General features: G+C 41.2%; 1 protein-coding gene across 1 annotated transcript in view; it reads left to right on the top strand.

Annotated features, from left to right (window-relative positions):
* PDPN (podoplanin) overlaps positions 1 to 16,742 on the top strand; it is a 41,804-nt gene extending 25,062 nt beyond the window's left edge. Inside the window, exons 2-5 of the mRNA XM_012555799.2 lie at positions 7,286 to 7,422; positions 10,620 to 10,749; positions 15,687 to 15,725; positions 16,474 to 16,742. Coding sequence (XP_012411253.1) covers positions 7,286 to 7,422; positions 10,620 to 10,749; positions 15,687 to 15,725; positions 16,474 to 16,589 — 422 coding nt within the window. The 3' untranslated portion in view covers positions 16,590 to 16,742. The remainder of the gene's footprint in view (positions 1 to 7,285; positions 7,423 to 10,619; positions 10,750 to 15,686; positions 15,726 to 16,473) is intronic.
* The last annotated feature ends 2,271 nt before the right edge of the window (positions 16,743 to 19,013 follow it).

Here is a 19,013-nt window from a genome sequence, read left to right as displayed (position 1 = left end):
CTGACAGGGAACACAACAGTGTCCCTGATGGAGCAGGAGAAAAGTGGGGTACAGAACTCATTCTAGTAAAAAGACCAGACTTAATGGTCTGACTGAAACTAGAGGAACCCCAGAAGACATGGCCCTTGGACTCTCTGTTAACCCAGAACTAAAACCATTCCCGAGGTCAACTCTTCAGACAAAGATTAGACTGGACTATGGGACATAAAATGATACTTGTGAAGACTGTGCTTCTTAGCTCAAGTAAATGCATGAGACTAAACGGGCAGCTCCTGCCCAGAGGTGAGATGAGAAGGCAGAGAGAGGGTCAGGAGCTGGTTGAATGGAAGTGGGAAATCTTAGGTGGAAAGGAGAAGTGTGCTGTCACAGTATAGGGAAAGCAACTAGGGTCACGTAACAATGTATGTATAAATTTTTATATGAGAGACTAACTTGAATTGTAAACTTTCACTTAAAGTACCACAATAAAATAAAGGGGTGAGATACAGGAGAAAGCAGTTGCTTCTGAAATTATGCTTTTGAAATTATGTTCCTGAAGCGGGACCAGGGAGGTATGGAAGAGGAAGGATGTTAGAAGCCAGAAAAGGAGGTGGCAGGCTTTCAAGCTGTGGGACAAAGAATTTAGCTTTACACAAAGAATTTGGTCTTTGTCCCTGATTCCTGAGAGATAACCTCTAAAACCTTGTAATTTTACCAGTGATTGAAGTGTCTTTGATGAGGCCTCCAGACCTCGCCTGAGGGTTTATACTAACGAGGTGACTCGGGTTGGGACTGACCAAACCAGAAAGACCCACCAAGGGATATTAGCCCACCTCAGGGAAGGGGGTGGACAGGATTCAATCAGTCATGTCTGTGTCATGAGGCTTTAATAAAGTTCCTGGACACAATCTGCATGGGCTTCCTGGTCGATGAAAGACATTGATGCACGTGTAAAGGTAGCTTATCTTCTTTTGGGACATGGAAGCTTCACATTGGGAATCCTCTCAGACATTGCTCTAAGTCTCTTCATTTGTGTTCTTTTTGCTGTAATAAAACTGAGTTCTGTGAGTCATTCTAGAGAATTATTGAACCCAAGGGAATAGTGGGAGCCAGCAGGTCAGAAGTGAGGTGGGGCTGGGGATTCCCAAGCTTGTGGCTGGCATCTGAAGTCTGGGGCAGACTTTGCAGTCTGGAGGACTGTGCTTTTTGACTTGTGAGGTCTGCCTAGCTCTGGTGGTTAGAGTCAGAGAAGAAGTGCTGCATAGGCAGTTGAATTGGAACTGGATTGAGCTGAATAGATTGCATTGATTGGATTTCCACACAGTTTGGTTTTAGAGAACTAGGATTTGATTTTCCACACACGCAGTCCAAGACTGCTACAGAGCACACCATTGAGAAGCAGAGATGGCTTTTTGGTACTGCATTGATGAACCCATGGATGTGCACATTTTTAAAACAGCGTTATTGAGACGTAATTCACATATCATACAATTCACCCATTTAAAGTATATCATCCAGTGGTTTTTAGTATATTCAGAGTTGTGCAGCCAACACCACAGTCAATTTTAGAACATTTTCATCACGTCAGAAAGAAACCCCATACCCTTTAGCTATCATTTTCAAACCTCCCGCATCTTCCCTCTCCCCCATACCTAGGCAATCACTAATCTACTTTCTGTCTCTATAGATTTCCCTGTTCTGGACATTTTATGGAGCCCTGGTGGTGCAATGGTTAAGAGCTTGGCTGCTAACCAAGAGGCTGGCAGTTTGAATCCACCAGCCACTCCTTGGAAACCCTATGGGGTAATTCTACTCTGTCCTATAGGGTTGCTATGAGTTGAAACCTACTCGATAGCTATGTGTATGGACATTTTATATGAATGGAATTGTTCAACATGTGACCTTGTGTGTCTAGCTTATTTCACTTAGCGTGTTGTCAAGGCCAATCTATGTTGTAGCATGTATCAAAACTTCATTCCTTTTTATGGCTGCATAGTATTCCTGTGTGTGTGTGTGTGTGTGTGTGTGTGTGTCTCTGTGTGTCTGTGTAGTGTGTGGAGATACATATTTATAGTGTGCAAAAAATATATATAATATAAAAGGTTTTATTTACCCATTTATCAGTTGTGAGCGTTTGGGTTGTGCCCACGTTTTGGCTATTATAAGGCTGTCGGCTATTATAAGGCTACTGTAAACATATGTGTATAAATTTTTGTGTGGGCATATATTTTCATTTCTCTTGGTCCTACATTTTTTTTTTTGTTGTTTATTGTTGTAGTTTAAATGAAGTTTACATTTCAAGTTAGTCTCCCATACAAAAATTTATACATACAGTGTTATGTGATCCTAATTGCTCTCCCCATACTGTGACAGCACATTCCTCCTTTCCACCCCCGATTCCCCATGTCCATTCAACCAGCTCCTAACCCTCTCTGCCTTCCCATCTCACCTCTGGACAGAAGCTGCCCGTTTAGTCTCTTGTATCTACTTGAGCTAAGAGGCACACTCCTCACGAATATCACTTTATGTCTCACAGTCCAGTCTAATCCCTGTCTGAAGAGTTAGCTTCAGAAATTGTTTTAGTTCTGGGTTGATAGAGAATCCAGGGGCCATGCTTCCTGGGATACCTCCAGTCTCACTCAGACCATTAAGTCTGGTCTTCCTACTAGAATTTGAGTTCTGCACCCCACCTTTCTCCTGCTCCATCTGGGACTCTCTGTTGTGTTCCCTGTCAGGGCGGTCATTGGTGGTGGCCGGGCACCATCTACTTCTTCCGGTCTCAGGCTGATGAAGTCTCTAGTTTTTGTGACCCTTGCTGTCTCGTGGGCTAATACTTCCCTCGTGTGGTGTTCTTCATTCTCCTTTACTCCAGGTGGTTAGAACCAATTGATGCATCTTAGATGGCCGCTTGCAAGCTTTTAAGACCCCAGAGGCCACTCACCAAAGTAGGATGCAGAACATTTTCTTAAGCTTTGTTATGCTAATTGACCTAGATATCCCCTGAAAGCATGGTCCCCAGAGCCCTAACCCTGCTACTCTGTCCCTCAGTGTTTGATTGTATACAGGAAACTTCTTAGCTTTGGTTTAGTCCAGTTGTGCTGACTTCCCCTGTAGTGTGTGCTGTCCTTCCCTTTATCTAAGATAATTCTTATCCACTATCTAGTTAGTAAATAACCCTCACCCTCCCTCCCCGCCCTTGTAACCATCAAGGAATGGTTTTCTTCTGTGTTTAAACCTTTTCTTGAGTTCTTACAATAGTAGTCTTACAGGATATTTGTCCTTCCCTACATTTTTATTCTAGCTACATCCCTGGCACTGAGTTACCTCAGCAGTGATCAGTTTATGTGAGGAAAAAGAGGGAGCTTATGGTGAGGAGATCATAAATTTAGGAATAGTTCTGGAGAAAGTCCCCAGACTGAAGGCTGTTGGGAAGGGGAGGCAGTCAGCAGTGTTGGGACTGTTTAAGCTGGTCCTTGTGCTTAGAGGTTTCTCCTGTGCTCATGATACAGTATTTGAAAGGAGAAATTTACCTCAATGAGAGCTAGTTTGGAAGCCATGGGGAAAAGAGTTTACTGGGACAACTGACTAATCATTTGGGCGGAAGGATAGAAGTCTATTCCTATTTCATATAATATTTAAAAATAAACACAGAATGGAAATATTAAGTGTAAAAAACTAGAACCATAAGGAAAATATAGGTGAATATTTATGAAATCTTGAGGTAGGGAAGGATTAGTAGGGAGAGAGAACAAGCTTAATAAATTTGATTACTGACAAACTCTGCTATGTACAAAAGAGAGAAGCAAATGCCAACTGGTTAAAAAAAAAAATGTTTGCAGCATCTATGCAAAGAATATATTCTTAACATATAAAGGACACTTATAAAACGCTAAAAAGGTGAACACTACAAGAGAAAAATAGACAAAGAACTTAAAAAGGTATTCCTAACAGCCAGTAAACAGATGGAACAACAGATAGAACAATTCAGCACCACAAATCACAAGAAATGGAAATAAAGCCAAAAGATGGATAACATTTATTATATGATCTTTGTTAAGGATTTGGGATAACAGGCTTTCTATTACAATAACCTTCTGAATCAATGTTCCATCTAAATTCTAAAATATTTTAAATGAAATATCATCCCATAAATGAGTGCAAACTAGAATAATCATATCTTTAGAGTTACTAGACGTTAGTGAGAAGATAAAAATCATTCAGAATTAGCACTTTTATACAAATAAGCATTGCTTAAGTTCTTATTCTCAAACATTTCTTAATAAAACCTTGAAGTATAATTGATTTGATCAAATCATCTTTTCATAGTTCTTTTAGGGTAATTAAAAAAAAAAAATTCCAAAGGGATTGGATAGAATGTTACTGTATTTGGAAACTTCCATTGGTTCTGGCCCACATGCCAAGCGAGGCTGGGTGTGACAGGAAAAAGTATTCACGTGAGCGTACTGGTAACCACTCTAAAACTGACCCTAAGTGCCAGGCTGCGAATATTGGTCTGTTATTGTAGGTCCACTGGGAACATTGGTGGGTTAGTGGTAGAATTCTCACCTTCCATGCAGAAGGCACGGGTTTGATTTCTGGCCAGTTGCACATTGTGCACAGATACCACCGGTCTGTTGGTGAGGCTTGTGTTGCTATGATGCTGACCAAGTTTCAGCTGAGCTTCTAGACTAAGAGGAACTAGGAAGAAAGGCCTGGCAATCTACTTTGGACAATCAGTCAATGAAAACCCTATGGATCACAACAGTCCCATCCGCAACTGATCGTGAAGATGGCAGAGGACAGAGCTGCAAGTGTTGTGCTCAGTTGTGCCTGGGGTCACCATGAGTCAGGTCAACTTGACGGCAGCTAATAACAACATTGTAGGTTTATCGCTCTGCAGTTCTTAACAGTTGTGTTTGTGCATACGTGCATCCTTGTGTGTGTGTGTGTGTGTGCGTGCCCGTGCACATGCATGGCTCAGAAGGAAAAAAAGGTTTGGAGTGATGGCACTGATACATGAGTTGAATTTCACAATTAAGGGGAAAAGGACGTCAAATGCTGGCGGGAAATGTGGCAGCTGGCCTAGTAGGAACTCTTCACCCAGAGAAGCCTTCGACCAAAATAATCAGAGGGACAATTGAGGCTCTCTTGTTCAAGATCAACTTTCCCAGGGAGCGAAAAGAATGCCAGGGTAGTGAGACAAAAGGCAAGCCTCTTAATCCTGACTGTCATTCATAAAACCGCCTTTGTCTATTCAGAGTGATTTGAGTACTTGGCTCTGTGGGCCAAAGGTAGGAGAGAACAAGAAGAAATTTTCACCAAGTTACGCTTTCAATGAACTGAACTTTCTATGAAGCAATTCAAACTGACTTCATCTGAATTTTTTAAAAGCAAGGTTTTTTTCTGGTTTGGTTTTTAAGTTAGAGGATGCCATATAGTAAATGTGTTTTGCTGAACAGCTCTAGAAAACATTCTTTTAATTGATGGTTTGTTGATTGAATTCAAACTAGGGGAGTTAAAAAGAAAGTGAGATGCTTAGCTTTTTAATAAGGACTGCCTGCCGCCAAAGGGCATTTTCCCTTGAGCTCTATAAATAAAAACATTTGCCTACATCACAGCCATAAATCCTTGTGGAAGCCAGTCGCTACCACAGCAAACGGCATAAGAGAGGGCAAAACATTTGCATGTACTAGGTATTCAGCTATTGCTAACAGTGAAAGTGTTTTCCCCTTAGATGAAAACTAGATGCATATGCTTGGGTAGCCCATCCAGAGCCATCAATCCATGGCACTACATTGGGATTTCAGATGCAAAGAGAAGGCTCATAGAACAAGTGAGTAGTTTTCTAGAGGCTTCCGCCCTCTATCAGCAAGGAGGTTATGATCAAATATTTATTAGCTGTGCCTTTGGCTGGGCTGTTTAAGCATAGGAAAAGAGAAATGTCTTAAGGCAAGACTGGATTGCTAACTTGAGCACTTCCTAGAAACAAACATCTGCTCTGTAATTACTAAGAAGGCCCAAACACCCCCTCCTTCTTGTTCTTGGAATGCTTACACTCACTTATTTTGCACCTGTCTTTAGTCATGGAATTTCCAGAACTACTGTGTGTCAGAGGAGACAGCTCATGGCCAATGAGTCAGATTTTTAACTCGTGAAAAGGGTGGCTCGATGAGATACGGGATGATTCTTGGGCATAGTCATGACTAGTTTGGATTACATCTGAAAAGAAATTGAGCAAGAAGCCACTGTCGAGATAACCTATTCTCTTCTCCATCGTGGAGTTTAACCTGCCATCTCACCCCACCAGTCCCCTGCTCCATTGGAAACATTTCTCATGTTTCATTCATCCAAATGATAATGAAGAAGGGCCAGGAGCAGTGTGGTCTTTCCTAGTATAGCTCTTGGTGCATTAAGAGCTCTATTAGTATCCCAGTACCTTTAAGTATATTAGTGATCCTCCCCTGTAGACAATAGCTCCAACTGTAAAATAGAAATCAAATTCTGTGATCTATAAGGTGTGATCAGAACCAATGGTTTTAATCATCCAGGTGGACAGCTTCTTCAAAATGAAATGGAGAGTGAACTTGGTTTTAAAAAGATGGAGAGCCCTGCCTTGGGACATTCCTACTCAGTAGGTTTGAGATGGAGCCTGGAAACTGTTATTTTTAGAAAGCTTTCCAAGTGATTCCATTTTAGAAATGTTTTCAGGTCTAAATGATATTCTGTTGACATGAATGCATTAATTCTATTCATCATATGGAATGGCACAAGGGAAGAATTCAGCTAATTATTAAAAAGGAAAGATGTGTATCCTCCTGTCCAGCCTACCTCAGTGGGGTACTGGGGAGAGCTGGCTGTTTTACCTTGTTGTATTTCTAGCCTCCTCTGCTCTGCAACAGGAACCCTGGTGGCACAGTGGTTAAAGTGCTCAGCTGCCAACCAAGAGGTGATCGGTTTGAACCCACCTGCCACTCTATGGGAGTAACGTGGCAGTCTGCTTCCATTAACATTTACAGCCCTGGAAACCTTATGGGGCAGTTCTACTCTGTCCTATAGGGTCACTATGAGGTGGAATTGACTCAATGGTAACAAGTTTGGGTTTTTTTTTTTTTTTTTGGTTGCTTTGCGGTGAAGACGACCTGCCCATTGTGTGTGCCAGAGGTATGGTAAGAATGGTTTTGTTACTGTTACTGGTAAACAAGAAAAATGACCAAAAAACCCCAAAAGAAATGGGAAAGAAAATAACCTGATTGAAGCTGGCTACAAAATTTCCACCTTAAGTCCTGACTCCATCTTTCTTCTTCAGCCAGCACAGCCCGACCGGAAGATGACATAATAACCCCAGGTATGGAAGATGGCATAGTGACCCCTGGTGTGGAAGATAACATAGTGACCTTGGGTCCCAGTGAAAAGCCCCATGAGTCCACTGACTTGGCAACTCTGGTGAGTGTCCTGGGAAGAGAGAAATTTGCCCTGTAGGCATGTGTTCACATGCAAGGGGATGGTATATCTATAATCAGCATGGGCCACTGCATGCAAAGCAACTGTTGTAGGGCTCCAAACAAGCCACTTCCCAATTTCTTCTAGCTAGCAGTTAGCTGGTATGCTGATCACAGTGATTTGAGAATATAACCTGGTGAAGGACTAGCTTTTTACATTTTTAATCCGATTTTCAATATAATAAACATTTTGAACGTTGCAGCAATGACATTGCTATGTTGTTGTTATTAGGTGCCATCAAGTTGATTCCGACTCATAGTGACCCTATATGACAGAGAAGAACTGCCTAATAGGATTTCCTAGGCTGCAGTCTTTTTTTTCTTCCTTTTATTATTGTACTTTAAAGTGAAAGTTTACAATTCAAGTTAGTCTCTCATACAAAAATTTATACATACATTGTTATATGACCCTAATTGCTCTCCCTATACTGTGACAGCACTCTTCTCCTTTCCACCCCTGATTTCTCATGTCCATTCAACCAGCTCCTGACCCTCTCTGCCTTCTCATCTTGTCTCTGGACAGGAGCTACCCATTTAGTCTCATGTATCTACTTGAGCTAAGAAGCACACTCTTCACGAGTGTCATTTTATGTCCCACAGTCCAGTCCAATCCCTGTCTGAAGAGTTGGCCTCGGAAATTGTTTTAGTTCTGCGCTGATAGAGAATCTGCGGGCTATGCTTTCCGGGGTTCCTCCAGTCTCAGTCAGACCATTAAGTCTGGTCTTCTTACTAGAATTTGAGTTCTGCACCCCACCTTTCTCCTGCTCCATCAGGGACTCTGTGTTGTGGTCCCTGTCAGGGCGGTCATTGGTGGTAGCCGGGCACCATCCAGTTCTTCTGGTCTCAGGATGATGAAGTCTCTGGTCTATGTGGTCCTTTCTGTCTCTTGGGCTAATACTTTCCTTGTGTCTTTGGTGTTCTTCTTTATCCTTTACTCGAGGGGGTTGGGACCAATTGATGCGTCTTAGATGGCTGCTTGCTAGCTTTTAAGACCCCAGATGCCTAGGCTGTAATCTTTACGGGAGCAGATCAGCAGGTCTTTTGTCCTGTGAAGCTACTGGGTGGGTTTGAACTCCTGACCTTTCAGTTAGCAGCCGAGCGCTTAACTGTTGCTCAAATCCCTGGGCAACGTGAAAGGTTAAGTCTTGGCTACCAACCAAAAGTTCAAATCCGCCCAGAGGCATCTCAGAAAAAAGGCCTAGCGATACTTCCGAAAGCTACTCACGGGTCACCAAGTGTTGGCATTGACTTGATGGCAATTGGCTTGGCATTGCTATAAAAGTTTCTAAATAGTATGTATTCCCAATTTCTTATCTGGTTATGGACTGGGACCAGCTCAAGAGTTCGGCTGCTAACCAAAACATTGACAGTTTGCGTCTACCAGCCACTCACTGGAAACCTTGTGGGGCAGTTTTACTCTGTCCTATAGGGTTGCTATGAGTAGGAATCAACTTGATGGTAACCAGTTTGTTTTTTTTTTTCGGTGGGACCGGCTCACAGACCACACTGGTATATAGACTGTGTGCAACCCTAACTCTTATGTGTCTTAAGCACTTGCCTTAGGCAAACCATGTATCAGGCACTTGGAAGGATATAAGTTGCTATATGTCACACTTCTGACCTTTGAGGAGCTGACAGTTGGTATAGAGCAGTGGTTCCTGCGGCCTGTCTGACCCAACTGGACCACTCTCCCTGCACTTAACCCTAGTTTAGCCACGTTGGTCTTCTTTCTGACCTTCAAACACACGGTTTGTTCCAGCTTAGGGCTTTTGTCTTCTCTGCCTAGAACACTCCCCACATCTTACCATGGCTGGCTTTTTCTCATGATTCTGAAATTCAAATATTATCTTAAAGAGACCTAAAGTAATCCACCTACCCCTCAACTCCTCAGTTATTTTCTAGCTCAGGAGTCAGCAAAATACTAGCTGGATTTGGCCTACCTCCTACTTTTGTAAATAAAGTTTTATTCCAACACAGCCACACCTACTTTAAGAGTAGAGTTGAGTAGTTGTGACAGAAAGAGGATGGCCACAAAGCTGAAATATTTACCATGTGGCCCTTTACAGAAAGTTTGCCAACCCCTGGTTTAGTCCTTTATCCTAGCTTGTATTTTCTTTGAAGCATGTAAATTCATCAAATATTACCTTTTTATTTTGCTTACATGTTAAATGTTCACACCCACCACCCCACCCCAGAATGTAAGTTGCAAGAGGTCAGGGAATTTCTTACCGTTTTATCCCCAGGACCTGGAACCATACTGGGCACATAGTAGATCCTCACTCATAGTAGGTGCATATTTGTTGAATACTTGATTGGCATGAACTTTACAGTCAACATAATCACTTCCAAGTCCTAGCTTCGTCACTTATCGGCTATGTGAGTTTGGGCATATTATCTAATCTCTCTAGGCATTGTTCATACAATAGGACTAATAATAGGATCTCCTTGATAGGATTGTGCTTGGAGTAAATGAGAATGTATTTAACGGGCCTGGATACACAGTAAGCTCTTAATAAAGGCTAGCTATTACTCTAATTTTTTTTTTTAAATTACTGTAATTATGGAGCTCTGGTGGCACAGTGGTTAAAGTGCTCAGCCACTAACCGAAAGGTCTGTAGTTCGGACCCACCAGTGCTCCGTGGGAGAAGGATGTGGCAGTCTGTATCCTTGTAGCCTTGGAAACCCTATGGGGCAGCTCTACTTTGTCCTGTAGGGTTGCTATGAGTTGTAATCTCGACAGTGAGATTACTCTAATTGGGGAAGGAGGGCATTAAAGGATGAGAAGATGTTGTTGCTGTTAGGTGCTGTGACACGATACGTGCCAAATAAATGTTATAGGGAAAAATTGCCATTCAATCTCAAGGGACAGAAAGAATTAAAGCCTAGTGATCCAGTGCTTTCAAAAGAGTTAAGACCCCAGGAAGTCAGCAGACTAAACCCTTGGCATTCATTTCTGGAGTAGACTTATTCCTGTCCCAACTTGGTCTCTTTTTTTTTTTCTCCCCTTATTCCACTTTAAATGTATGCTGGCATGTATTTTCTATGTTTATGCCATGATGAATCCTGTTCTAAGGTAGGATATATATATATTTTAAACTGTAGGTTTTATTTCCTATTTTGTCTCATGTACCTCTGGAATAGGTGCCAGCAAGTACAGAGAGTACAACACACAGGCACATCGAGGACCTGCCGACCCACGAAAGCACAGGCTACGACCGAGAAAAAAGCCAGAGCACCACAGCCCCAGATGTGGTGACTGGTCACTCCGTGGGTAAGAAAGCTGGTCACTCCAATAGGGGTTGACCTTCTTTTGTTTAATTAATGCATTCTAAAAATCCATGAACAAATATCATAGTAGGGGACATACTGGAATGCAAGAGTGAATTCTGAACCAAGCTTTATTTGGTAGGTTCACAATTTGATTTATTGGGTCGCTAAAAGCTGAACAGATCTCTCTACTTTGATGACAACTAAGGATGATGCTCCCACAAGGCCAGTTTAAGTAGCTACTGATGTCATGCTGCTGCATTAGCTGATCCTAAGCTAATAAAATACTATGCAAAGAATTTATTGTTGACACCCAAGAGCATAAAACTCAGCTAACCTATGTAGATCATAAGAGATTCTATACTAATATTTACCATCGTACATTGAGGTCCAGTCTGTACACACGGAATAAGAATCTATACTAAACCAGGATTTTGGATACTTTCATGATTCACAGTGTGGATGGGATCACCTTGTTAGGGAAACTTGGGAGGAGGACTTTGGGTCTTTGCCGTTATTATGAGATTTAGACCCTCACTGATGAGAAAGAGGAAGGACCATTGTCATTACAACTTAGCGATGGAAAGACATAGCTTCCTGGTTCTAGGAGCTTTCTTGATTAAGAGAAATTCAAGTGTTTGGGATGAAAAAAAATTTTGCCTTATTTTGTGGTAGATGGGGGTGTGACAGAAATGGAGCTAACCCTCCAATAACTGCAGCAAGTGCTTGTCAACTTGAACAATCGTATATAAATAATTTTATCTAGGTCTTGTGTTTCCATCTCTAAAATAGAGGTAAACATAAAGACCTTGTCTGAAGCAATGGTTCCCAATTCTGGTTGCATATATGACCCACCTAGAAAGTTATTCTTTATTGTTCAATATGCATTTCCAGGCCCAAACTCGAATCTGTTCTTAAAAAACTCTATAGCACTTCTGAGGATTCAAAAAGTACTTTGTAAAATCCTTTGAAAATAAAGCCCAAAGATCATGCCAAGAAGCTAAAGAAAGAATGAACATTTAAAAACCAGAGAGAGTGAAAAGACACAAGTAAGAAAAGAATAATCAATATGTGATCATTGAAAAGCACTTTAAACATTTGGAGGAGGATTGCTCATTCTTAACATGGGTTAACTGCTCATTAACAGCAGAAAATGGAACGCGCCAAGGTGAAGGCTCTTTTTACCATACCAGGATGCCTCTCTTCCTTTTGCTTAAAAAGATTCTCAGTTGCCTGGGGGAAATACTCCATGATTAATTCCCTGCCCTGCTGTGTCACAAAATGTGATCTTGGCCTATGAGCAGCCATCTAAGATACTCTACTGGTCTCACCCCTTCGAGAGCAAGGGAGAATGAAGAAAACAAGATACAAGGAAAAGATTAGTCCAAAGGGCTAATGGACCACAACTACCACGGCCTCCACCAGACTGAGTCCAGTGTGACTGGATGGTGCCCACTACCACCACTGACTGCTCTGACAGGGATCACAACAGAGGGTCCCATACAGAGCTGGAGAAAAATGTAGAACAAAATTCTAAATCACAAAAAAAGACCAGACTTATTGGCCTGACAGAGACTGGAGAAACCCTGAGAGTATGGCCCCTGGACACCCTTTTAGCTCAGTAATGAAGTCACTCCGGAGGTTCACCATTCAGCCAAAGATTAGACAGCCCATAAATGAAAACGAGACTAATGGGGCACAACAGTCCAGGGACAAGGACTAGAAGGCAGGAGGAGACAGGAAAGCTGGTAATAGGGAACCCAACCAAGGTTGAGAAGGGACAGTGTTGACATGTCATGGGTTTGTTAACCATTGTCATAAAACAATGTGTATATTAACTGTTTAATGAGAAACTATTTGTTCTGTAAACCTTCATTTAAAGTACAATAAAAAAAAAAGAATTAAAAAAAAAACGAAATGTAATCTTAACGTTCACACATTTCCATTTCAAATAACAGTATTCGAAGGTTTTTTTTTTTTTTAATTGTGGTAAAAATATACATAAATACTTTATTAGTTACATTCCACCATGTTGTGTAACCATCACCACTATTTCCAAATTTTTTCATTACCCTTCACATCTCAAGAAATTTTTACTTGTGAGTTAAAACGTAATTATAAGTACTTAGTTTTTTAAGAGGTAATTTTATTAGGCTAGCAAATGTCAAGCTTTCCCATGAAACTGCCAAGTAAGATGACGTCCACATGAATGACACATTTTCATGATCACGGTATAATTGGTGGGAGCTAGGGAGGAGAGGACTAATAAGCTCTAATTCAGAAACAAATCTTCCATAAATGGACTTTATTCTTGGTAATACATTTTCTAACCAATAGTGTCATTGATGGTGATAGACAGTGTGTTAACCAAACCCAAACCCAATGCCACCGAGTCAATTCCGACTCATGCGACCCTGCCCATAGGGTTTCCAAGGCTGTAATCTTTAGGGAAGCAGACTGTCACGTCTTTTTTCCCATGGAGCAGCTGATGGGTTTGAACCACCACCCTTTCAGTTTGCAGTTGAGTGCTTAATTAAGTTAAGACCCTGGAATTGGCGTCAACCATGTTATCAAATGGTTATCCTATCTCTGCTGATAGTCTGCAGGAGGAGATAGCATGTTGGAAGTTGATTCAATGACATCTTTGTTCTAGGCAGGCCTCAAATCCAGCAGTTCCCCCTCCACTTTGTGACGGGATAGCACAAGCAGCTAGAACTCCGTGTAAATGTTCTAGAGCTGTGGGTTCCACTCATGCAGGAATAGGTGGGTTCTGGGACCCCTACCTTGGGCCATCTTGAAAAGGCATGTTATTTTAAAGAGAGTCTTGGTTCATACTCAACCATTAGAAAAAGTGAGCATTTTTTAGTTGATGGTTGGCTAGTATCATCTTTGAAAAGGAAAGCTACTGTTATCTGTGACATTTTGCAAGTTGTAAACCAATTTCTGAGGAGCTTTGGTGATGCAGTGGTTAAGTGCTTGGCAGCCAACTGAAAGGTTAGCGGTTCAAACCCACCAGCTGCTCTATAGGAGAAAGATATGGCAATCTTGCTTCCTCCTAGATTTATAGCTTAGGAAACCCTATGGGGCAGTTGTACTCTTTCCTATAGGGTCACTTGGAGTTGGAATCGACTCAACGTTAATTGTTATTTTTTAAAACCAAGTTTTAGGGAAGGGCCTGATTGATTTACTTCTTTCCATTGTCTCATTAAATTGAGACGTCTTGACTTTTTCTCCATCTGCAAGCCAGGTGAATAACCACCATCCAGAGGAACTAAGAGTTAATATACAAGAGGCTATTGGGAGAAACAAAAGACAAAACAATAAAAACCTTTATTTATGTAAAGTTATCCAAAAGAAATTCACAATGGAGAATATTTACATTTTTGAATTTTTCAATGTGAACTATTGAGCTAGTTTTGACTATAGATAATAGAAATTGTAAAACAACAGTGGCATAAACACAAGGGTGTATACTTATTAAACTCAAATGAAAAAGAAAACAAACCAGTTGCCTGCCGTTGAGTCCACCCCGACTCAAGGAGATCCCATGTTTGTTAGAGTAAAACTCTGTAGGGTTTTCTTTCTTTCTTTTTTTATATTGTGCTTTAGGGGGATGTTTACAGCTCAAGTTAATTTCTCATACAAAAATTTATACACATACTGTTATGTCACACTAGTTGCAATCCCTACAATGCAACAGCACACTTCTCCTTTATACCCTGAGTTTCCCGTGTCCATCCAACTAGCTCCTGTTCCTTCCTGCCTTCTTTTCCTGCCTCCAGACAGGAGCCATCCATTTGGTCTCATGTATCTGCTTGAACTAAGACGCACACTCTTCACAAGTATCATATTATGTTTTATAGTCCAGTCTAATCTTTGAAGAGTGTGCTTCGGAAATGGTTATAGTTCTCGGTTAACAGTGTTCGGGGGCCATGGCTTTGGGGGTTCCTCCAGTCTCAGACCATTAAGTCTGGTTTCCTTAAGTGAATTTGAGTTCTGCTGCACACTTCTCTCCCGCTCTGTCAGGGATTCTCCGTTGTGTTCCCTGTCAGGGCTGTCATTGGTGGTAGCTGGGCACCATCTAGTTCTTCTGGTCTCAGGCTGATGGAGTCTCTAGTTTATGTGGCCCTTTTGTCTCTTGGGCTAATATTTTCCTTGTGTCTTTGATGTTCTTCATTCTACTTTGCTCCAAGTGGGTTAGGACCAATTGATGCATCTTAGATAGCTGCTTGTAGGGTTTTCAGTGGCTGGATTTTTTGGGAAGTAGATCATCAAGCCTTTCTCCTGGCGCACCTCTGGGTGGACTCAAACTTTCAACCTTTCTTCGGTTAGCAGCCACACTTGTTAACCGTGTGCACCATCCAGGGACTTTTCATTAACCAAATGAGGAAGCAGGTTTATTTGAACTTAATTTTTGAGAATTCCTGAGTAACCAAATCAGGAAGAAATGGGGAATGGATATTGCATAGACAAGTCAACAGTCTTGACCACATCTTCCAAGACTAGAATATTAACTCTCAAAATAAACCTCCTTCATACACGGAGATTCAGGCAGACAGTGTGTGAGTTTTCCATGATCTTGACATTGGACTAAGAACCAACAGTCCTAGATCCTTTTGTTATCTTAGCCTCTGAACCTTTTGACCATTTTTTTTGAGACCTCTGTGGTTCGGTTTTCTTGACCCTGCCTTCTAACATACATGAGAAAAAAGTAATGTAAACAATATTACTATGAACCCACAGGATGAAGAGAAGTTTATAATTCAATAATAATTATTATGAAGAACAGTATCATGTCAGGTCTTGCTTAAAAATCCCCTGATCCAATTTATTTGCTTCTGTTTTACTACCTTCCACTTAGGGTAAATTTATCTCTTGCCAATTGTTAAATTATAGTTATTAAATCCTAACAATTTTATATCATTACTTCTCTCTTCACAGAGAAAACGGATGGAGAAACACACACAACAGTTGAGAAAGGTGGGCTACATTTTGGCATCAAAATATTCCTATGGGAGTAAAAAAAAAAAAAAAGTTTATTTGAACCTAACTTTTTTAGATGAATTATATTCACTCTTGGATTGTAGGACCTGGAGCAGAACAGAGAACCTAAAGAGATCAGATTTCATAACTTTTTTTTTTTTTAAAGAGAAAAGGGAATTTCCTGTATTTGAAAACAAGCAAACCACAAATGACTCGATTCACTTAATGACAGCTATGATGAATGGTTGCATATCACAATTTATCGTTAACAAGAATGAAAGAAAAAAAAAAACCAAACCCATTGCCACTAAGTCTATTCAGCCTCATAGCTACCCCATAGGACAGCCCCATAGGGTTTCCAAGAAGCAGAGTGGCTGGTAGATTTGAACTGCTGACTTTCTGGTTATTAGCCAAGCTCTTAACCATTATGCCACCAGGGCTCCAAAAATGAAAATAGGGGCTAATTTAACAGCTGTACAGAAAAACTACCCAGCAATGAACAGTGAAGCCAGTATGAGTGTTATGCTTGGTACACCCTGAAACCCAGAAATCTGTCCATGCATAAGATGAAATTGGAAGTTTCTCCTGTTGGAAGTTGATTTCCACTGGACATAGGAGAAACAGCATAGAGCATTATTTGCTATCTATAAGGGGGACAGTGACATTGTTTGCATACAGCATGTTTTGTCACAGATGTATTGTTTATCTGGGGCTCATGCCTTTTTTTTCTCCCTCTCTCATTCAGATGGTTTGGCAACAGCGACCTTGATTGGAACCATAATTGGGGTCTTAGTATCCATTTGTCTCATTGGTGGGATCATCTTTGTGGTTGTGCGAAAAATGTCAGGAAGGTACTCGTAAGTAAATAACTTACACTGATGTGTTAAGTAGCTTAAACCTTTAAACTAGTAGAAACCTCCATAGGAAGGTCATGTTAACAAGTCCCCTACCTCTGAAGTTTTCCCAGTAGAACAGAGGTCTCCTTGGGCATGTAAGTTTCTAAGGAAGAAACTCGGAGCCAGAGATAGCCATTAAGTTGACTTCTGTAGTGCAAGACCAAATTTGATCTCTTGTGTTAGCTTGAAACCCCAAACCTCACCTTGCCACCTCATCACTCTGCCTCCAGCCATCAGAGGTAGGTGGTTTCTGGGAATTCACTTTTTGCAGATCCAGGGTCCCATTCTGATGAGGAATTCCATTGAAAATGAAGTCTTTCATTTAGATCTTTCTTCCACTTCTGCCTGCATGTACACACCCTAGCACTGACTATTGATGAGGGGAAGGCATTCTTCTCTTTATTAAAATTCCTTAGTAATTCAGAACATTCAAGCTCAGAGACGGAGAAAAGCTTTTTTAAAAAAATTTCTTCTGAGAAGTTGATAGATAATGAGGGCTGAAGAAGACAGCAAATGATAATGCAACTGGAGACTGGGGAACAGTATTGAAGGATGATACAGCTGCAGCTGTCTCGTGTTTGGAAATGCCTGGGAATCTGGCCGTGGCTGTGTGAAGACTAACCATGGAGGAGAAATGGGAGGGAGGAGGGAGAGAAGAACACCAGGTTCCAGAATTTGGAGAGAAGGACAATAGGAACAATGACTCAGGGATTTACTATTCACAATGCCAGAAAAATAACTGACAGTCACCTGTCCCTTTGTTTTCAGGCCTTAAAGAGCTGAAGAATTGTGCCCTTCTGTCAACAGTTTAAAAAAGAACTTCCTATTTCCCTGTCCCTGAGCGTGAAAGGGAAGATGACCCGTGGAAACGCTACCCACCTCGCTCTAAATCCATGGTGATCCCTCCACCAGCCAAAAGTAACAAGTAACCGGAGCAAAACGAAATGCGCAAGACTTTCTCCTCTAAGCATCTGCCTTGTGGAACTCTTTTAAGATAAATATTGTAACAGGATTTAAAAGACAAAATGCATAGAAAGTGGAGCAAAACTATATAAGTGGATTTTGTAACTAAAATGGACAATATAATTCAATCCATGTTAGAAACTGTAATTATGTCTTTGTCCTGAACATTCTCTGTTATTGTTAAAATGAAGAGGAATGTGGAAATATTTATTCCAATGACGTACTTAGGTTGAGTGCTTTGTCAGGGGCACCAGCATTTTGCAGTTCCTAATCTGTTGAAATGTACACATTCCATTCTAGTTTGTGTCTTCTAGTTTCTGAAGTCTTGATCTGGTGTGAATAATCCATTAGAAAATCCCAACTTGGATAATACATAATGAGCAACTGCCTTTAGCTGGTTCAGATGAATCATTTCAAATGCATCCATTGTTGGTCAGAAATAGGAAGCCTACTTGGGGGAAGACATTTTGTTTTTACCACAAGGCCACTGGGCAGCTTCTAGGCTGCTTTCTCCAGTGATGACTTGCTGATTCAAACGTTTGCTCCTCCCTGCCCCCTCTGCTTCCCTCCAATGATGGAAATCCAGAAGTAACGGGTGGCCTTCTCTTTGCCATGACTCAAGGTATTCAGATTGACTGTGTTGTTCTGGAATGTGGTGCCAAGGAGGCTGCTGTTTGCTCCGTGGTGCCAATGGCTCAAGTATTCCAGAAGCTTAAGAACCATGTTAGTACCCAAAACAAAGAAGCCTTATGTATGCCACTGGTTCCGGAAATAGAACCTGCCAGCTTTCTAACTTTGTTTTCTGCCTCAGAGGAAAGATATGGGAAGAGAAAATAAGCTTGTACAATACTGATTTTTAAATAGCTGGATTTATAGATGTGTGTTTAAAAAAAAGATATTCCCAGTCTTAATGACATACCACGTATTTCTATGGGGCGGCATTAAAAAGATCAAAATAAAGGAGTCCAGGGGACTATTCTGTCTCTGAATCATCTGAGTTCACACAGCTTGTCCCATAGATCCATTGAGTTTGTTTTCCTAAACAAAGTTGTCATACTGAGCAGATGCTCTGTCAGGATTGTGGTTATGCAATTCTGATATCCTCTAAACTTGTAAGAGTTCATAAAACAGGAAGAAGTAAACTGTCAGTCGGAAGCACAGCTCGTTCCTCCTGTTTTGTGCAGTGATGTGCGGATATTATTTTAAACAGTGTGCCCTTGTGTTACCCAAATCCAGATGGCCCACCAGCCCAGGTTCCTATGTTTGAGCAACAGCTAATTGAGAGAAGAGGGATTTGTAAGAGCTAGATGAGTGTAAATGGCCTTCACTCTCATCATTCACATTACTGAACAGGAGTTAGGAAGAGTGCCTATTTCTTCTTTCTTGTCCTTTTTTCTCCTCACTGTAAAAACTAATAGTCTGCCCC

The sequence above is a fragment of the Trichechus manatus genome, unplaced genomic scaffold (genome assembly GCF_000243295.1).
Source record: "Trichechus manatus latirostris isolate Lorelei unplaced genomic scaffold, TriManLat1.0 scaffold00048, whole genome shotgun sequence".
Taxonomy (NCBI): Eukaryota; Metazoa; Chordata; class Mammalia; order Sirenia; family Trichechidae; genus Trichechus; species Trichechus manatus.
Note: the sequence above shows the minus strand (reverse complement) of the source record. Positions and strands in the feature narration are given on the sequence as shown.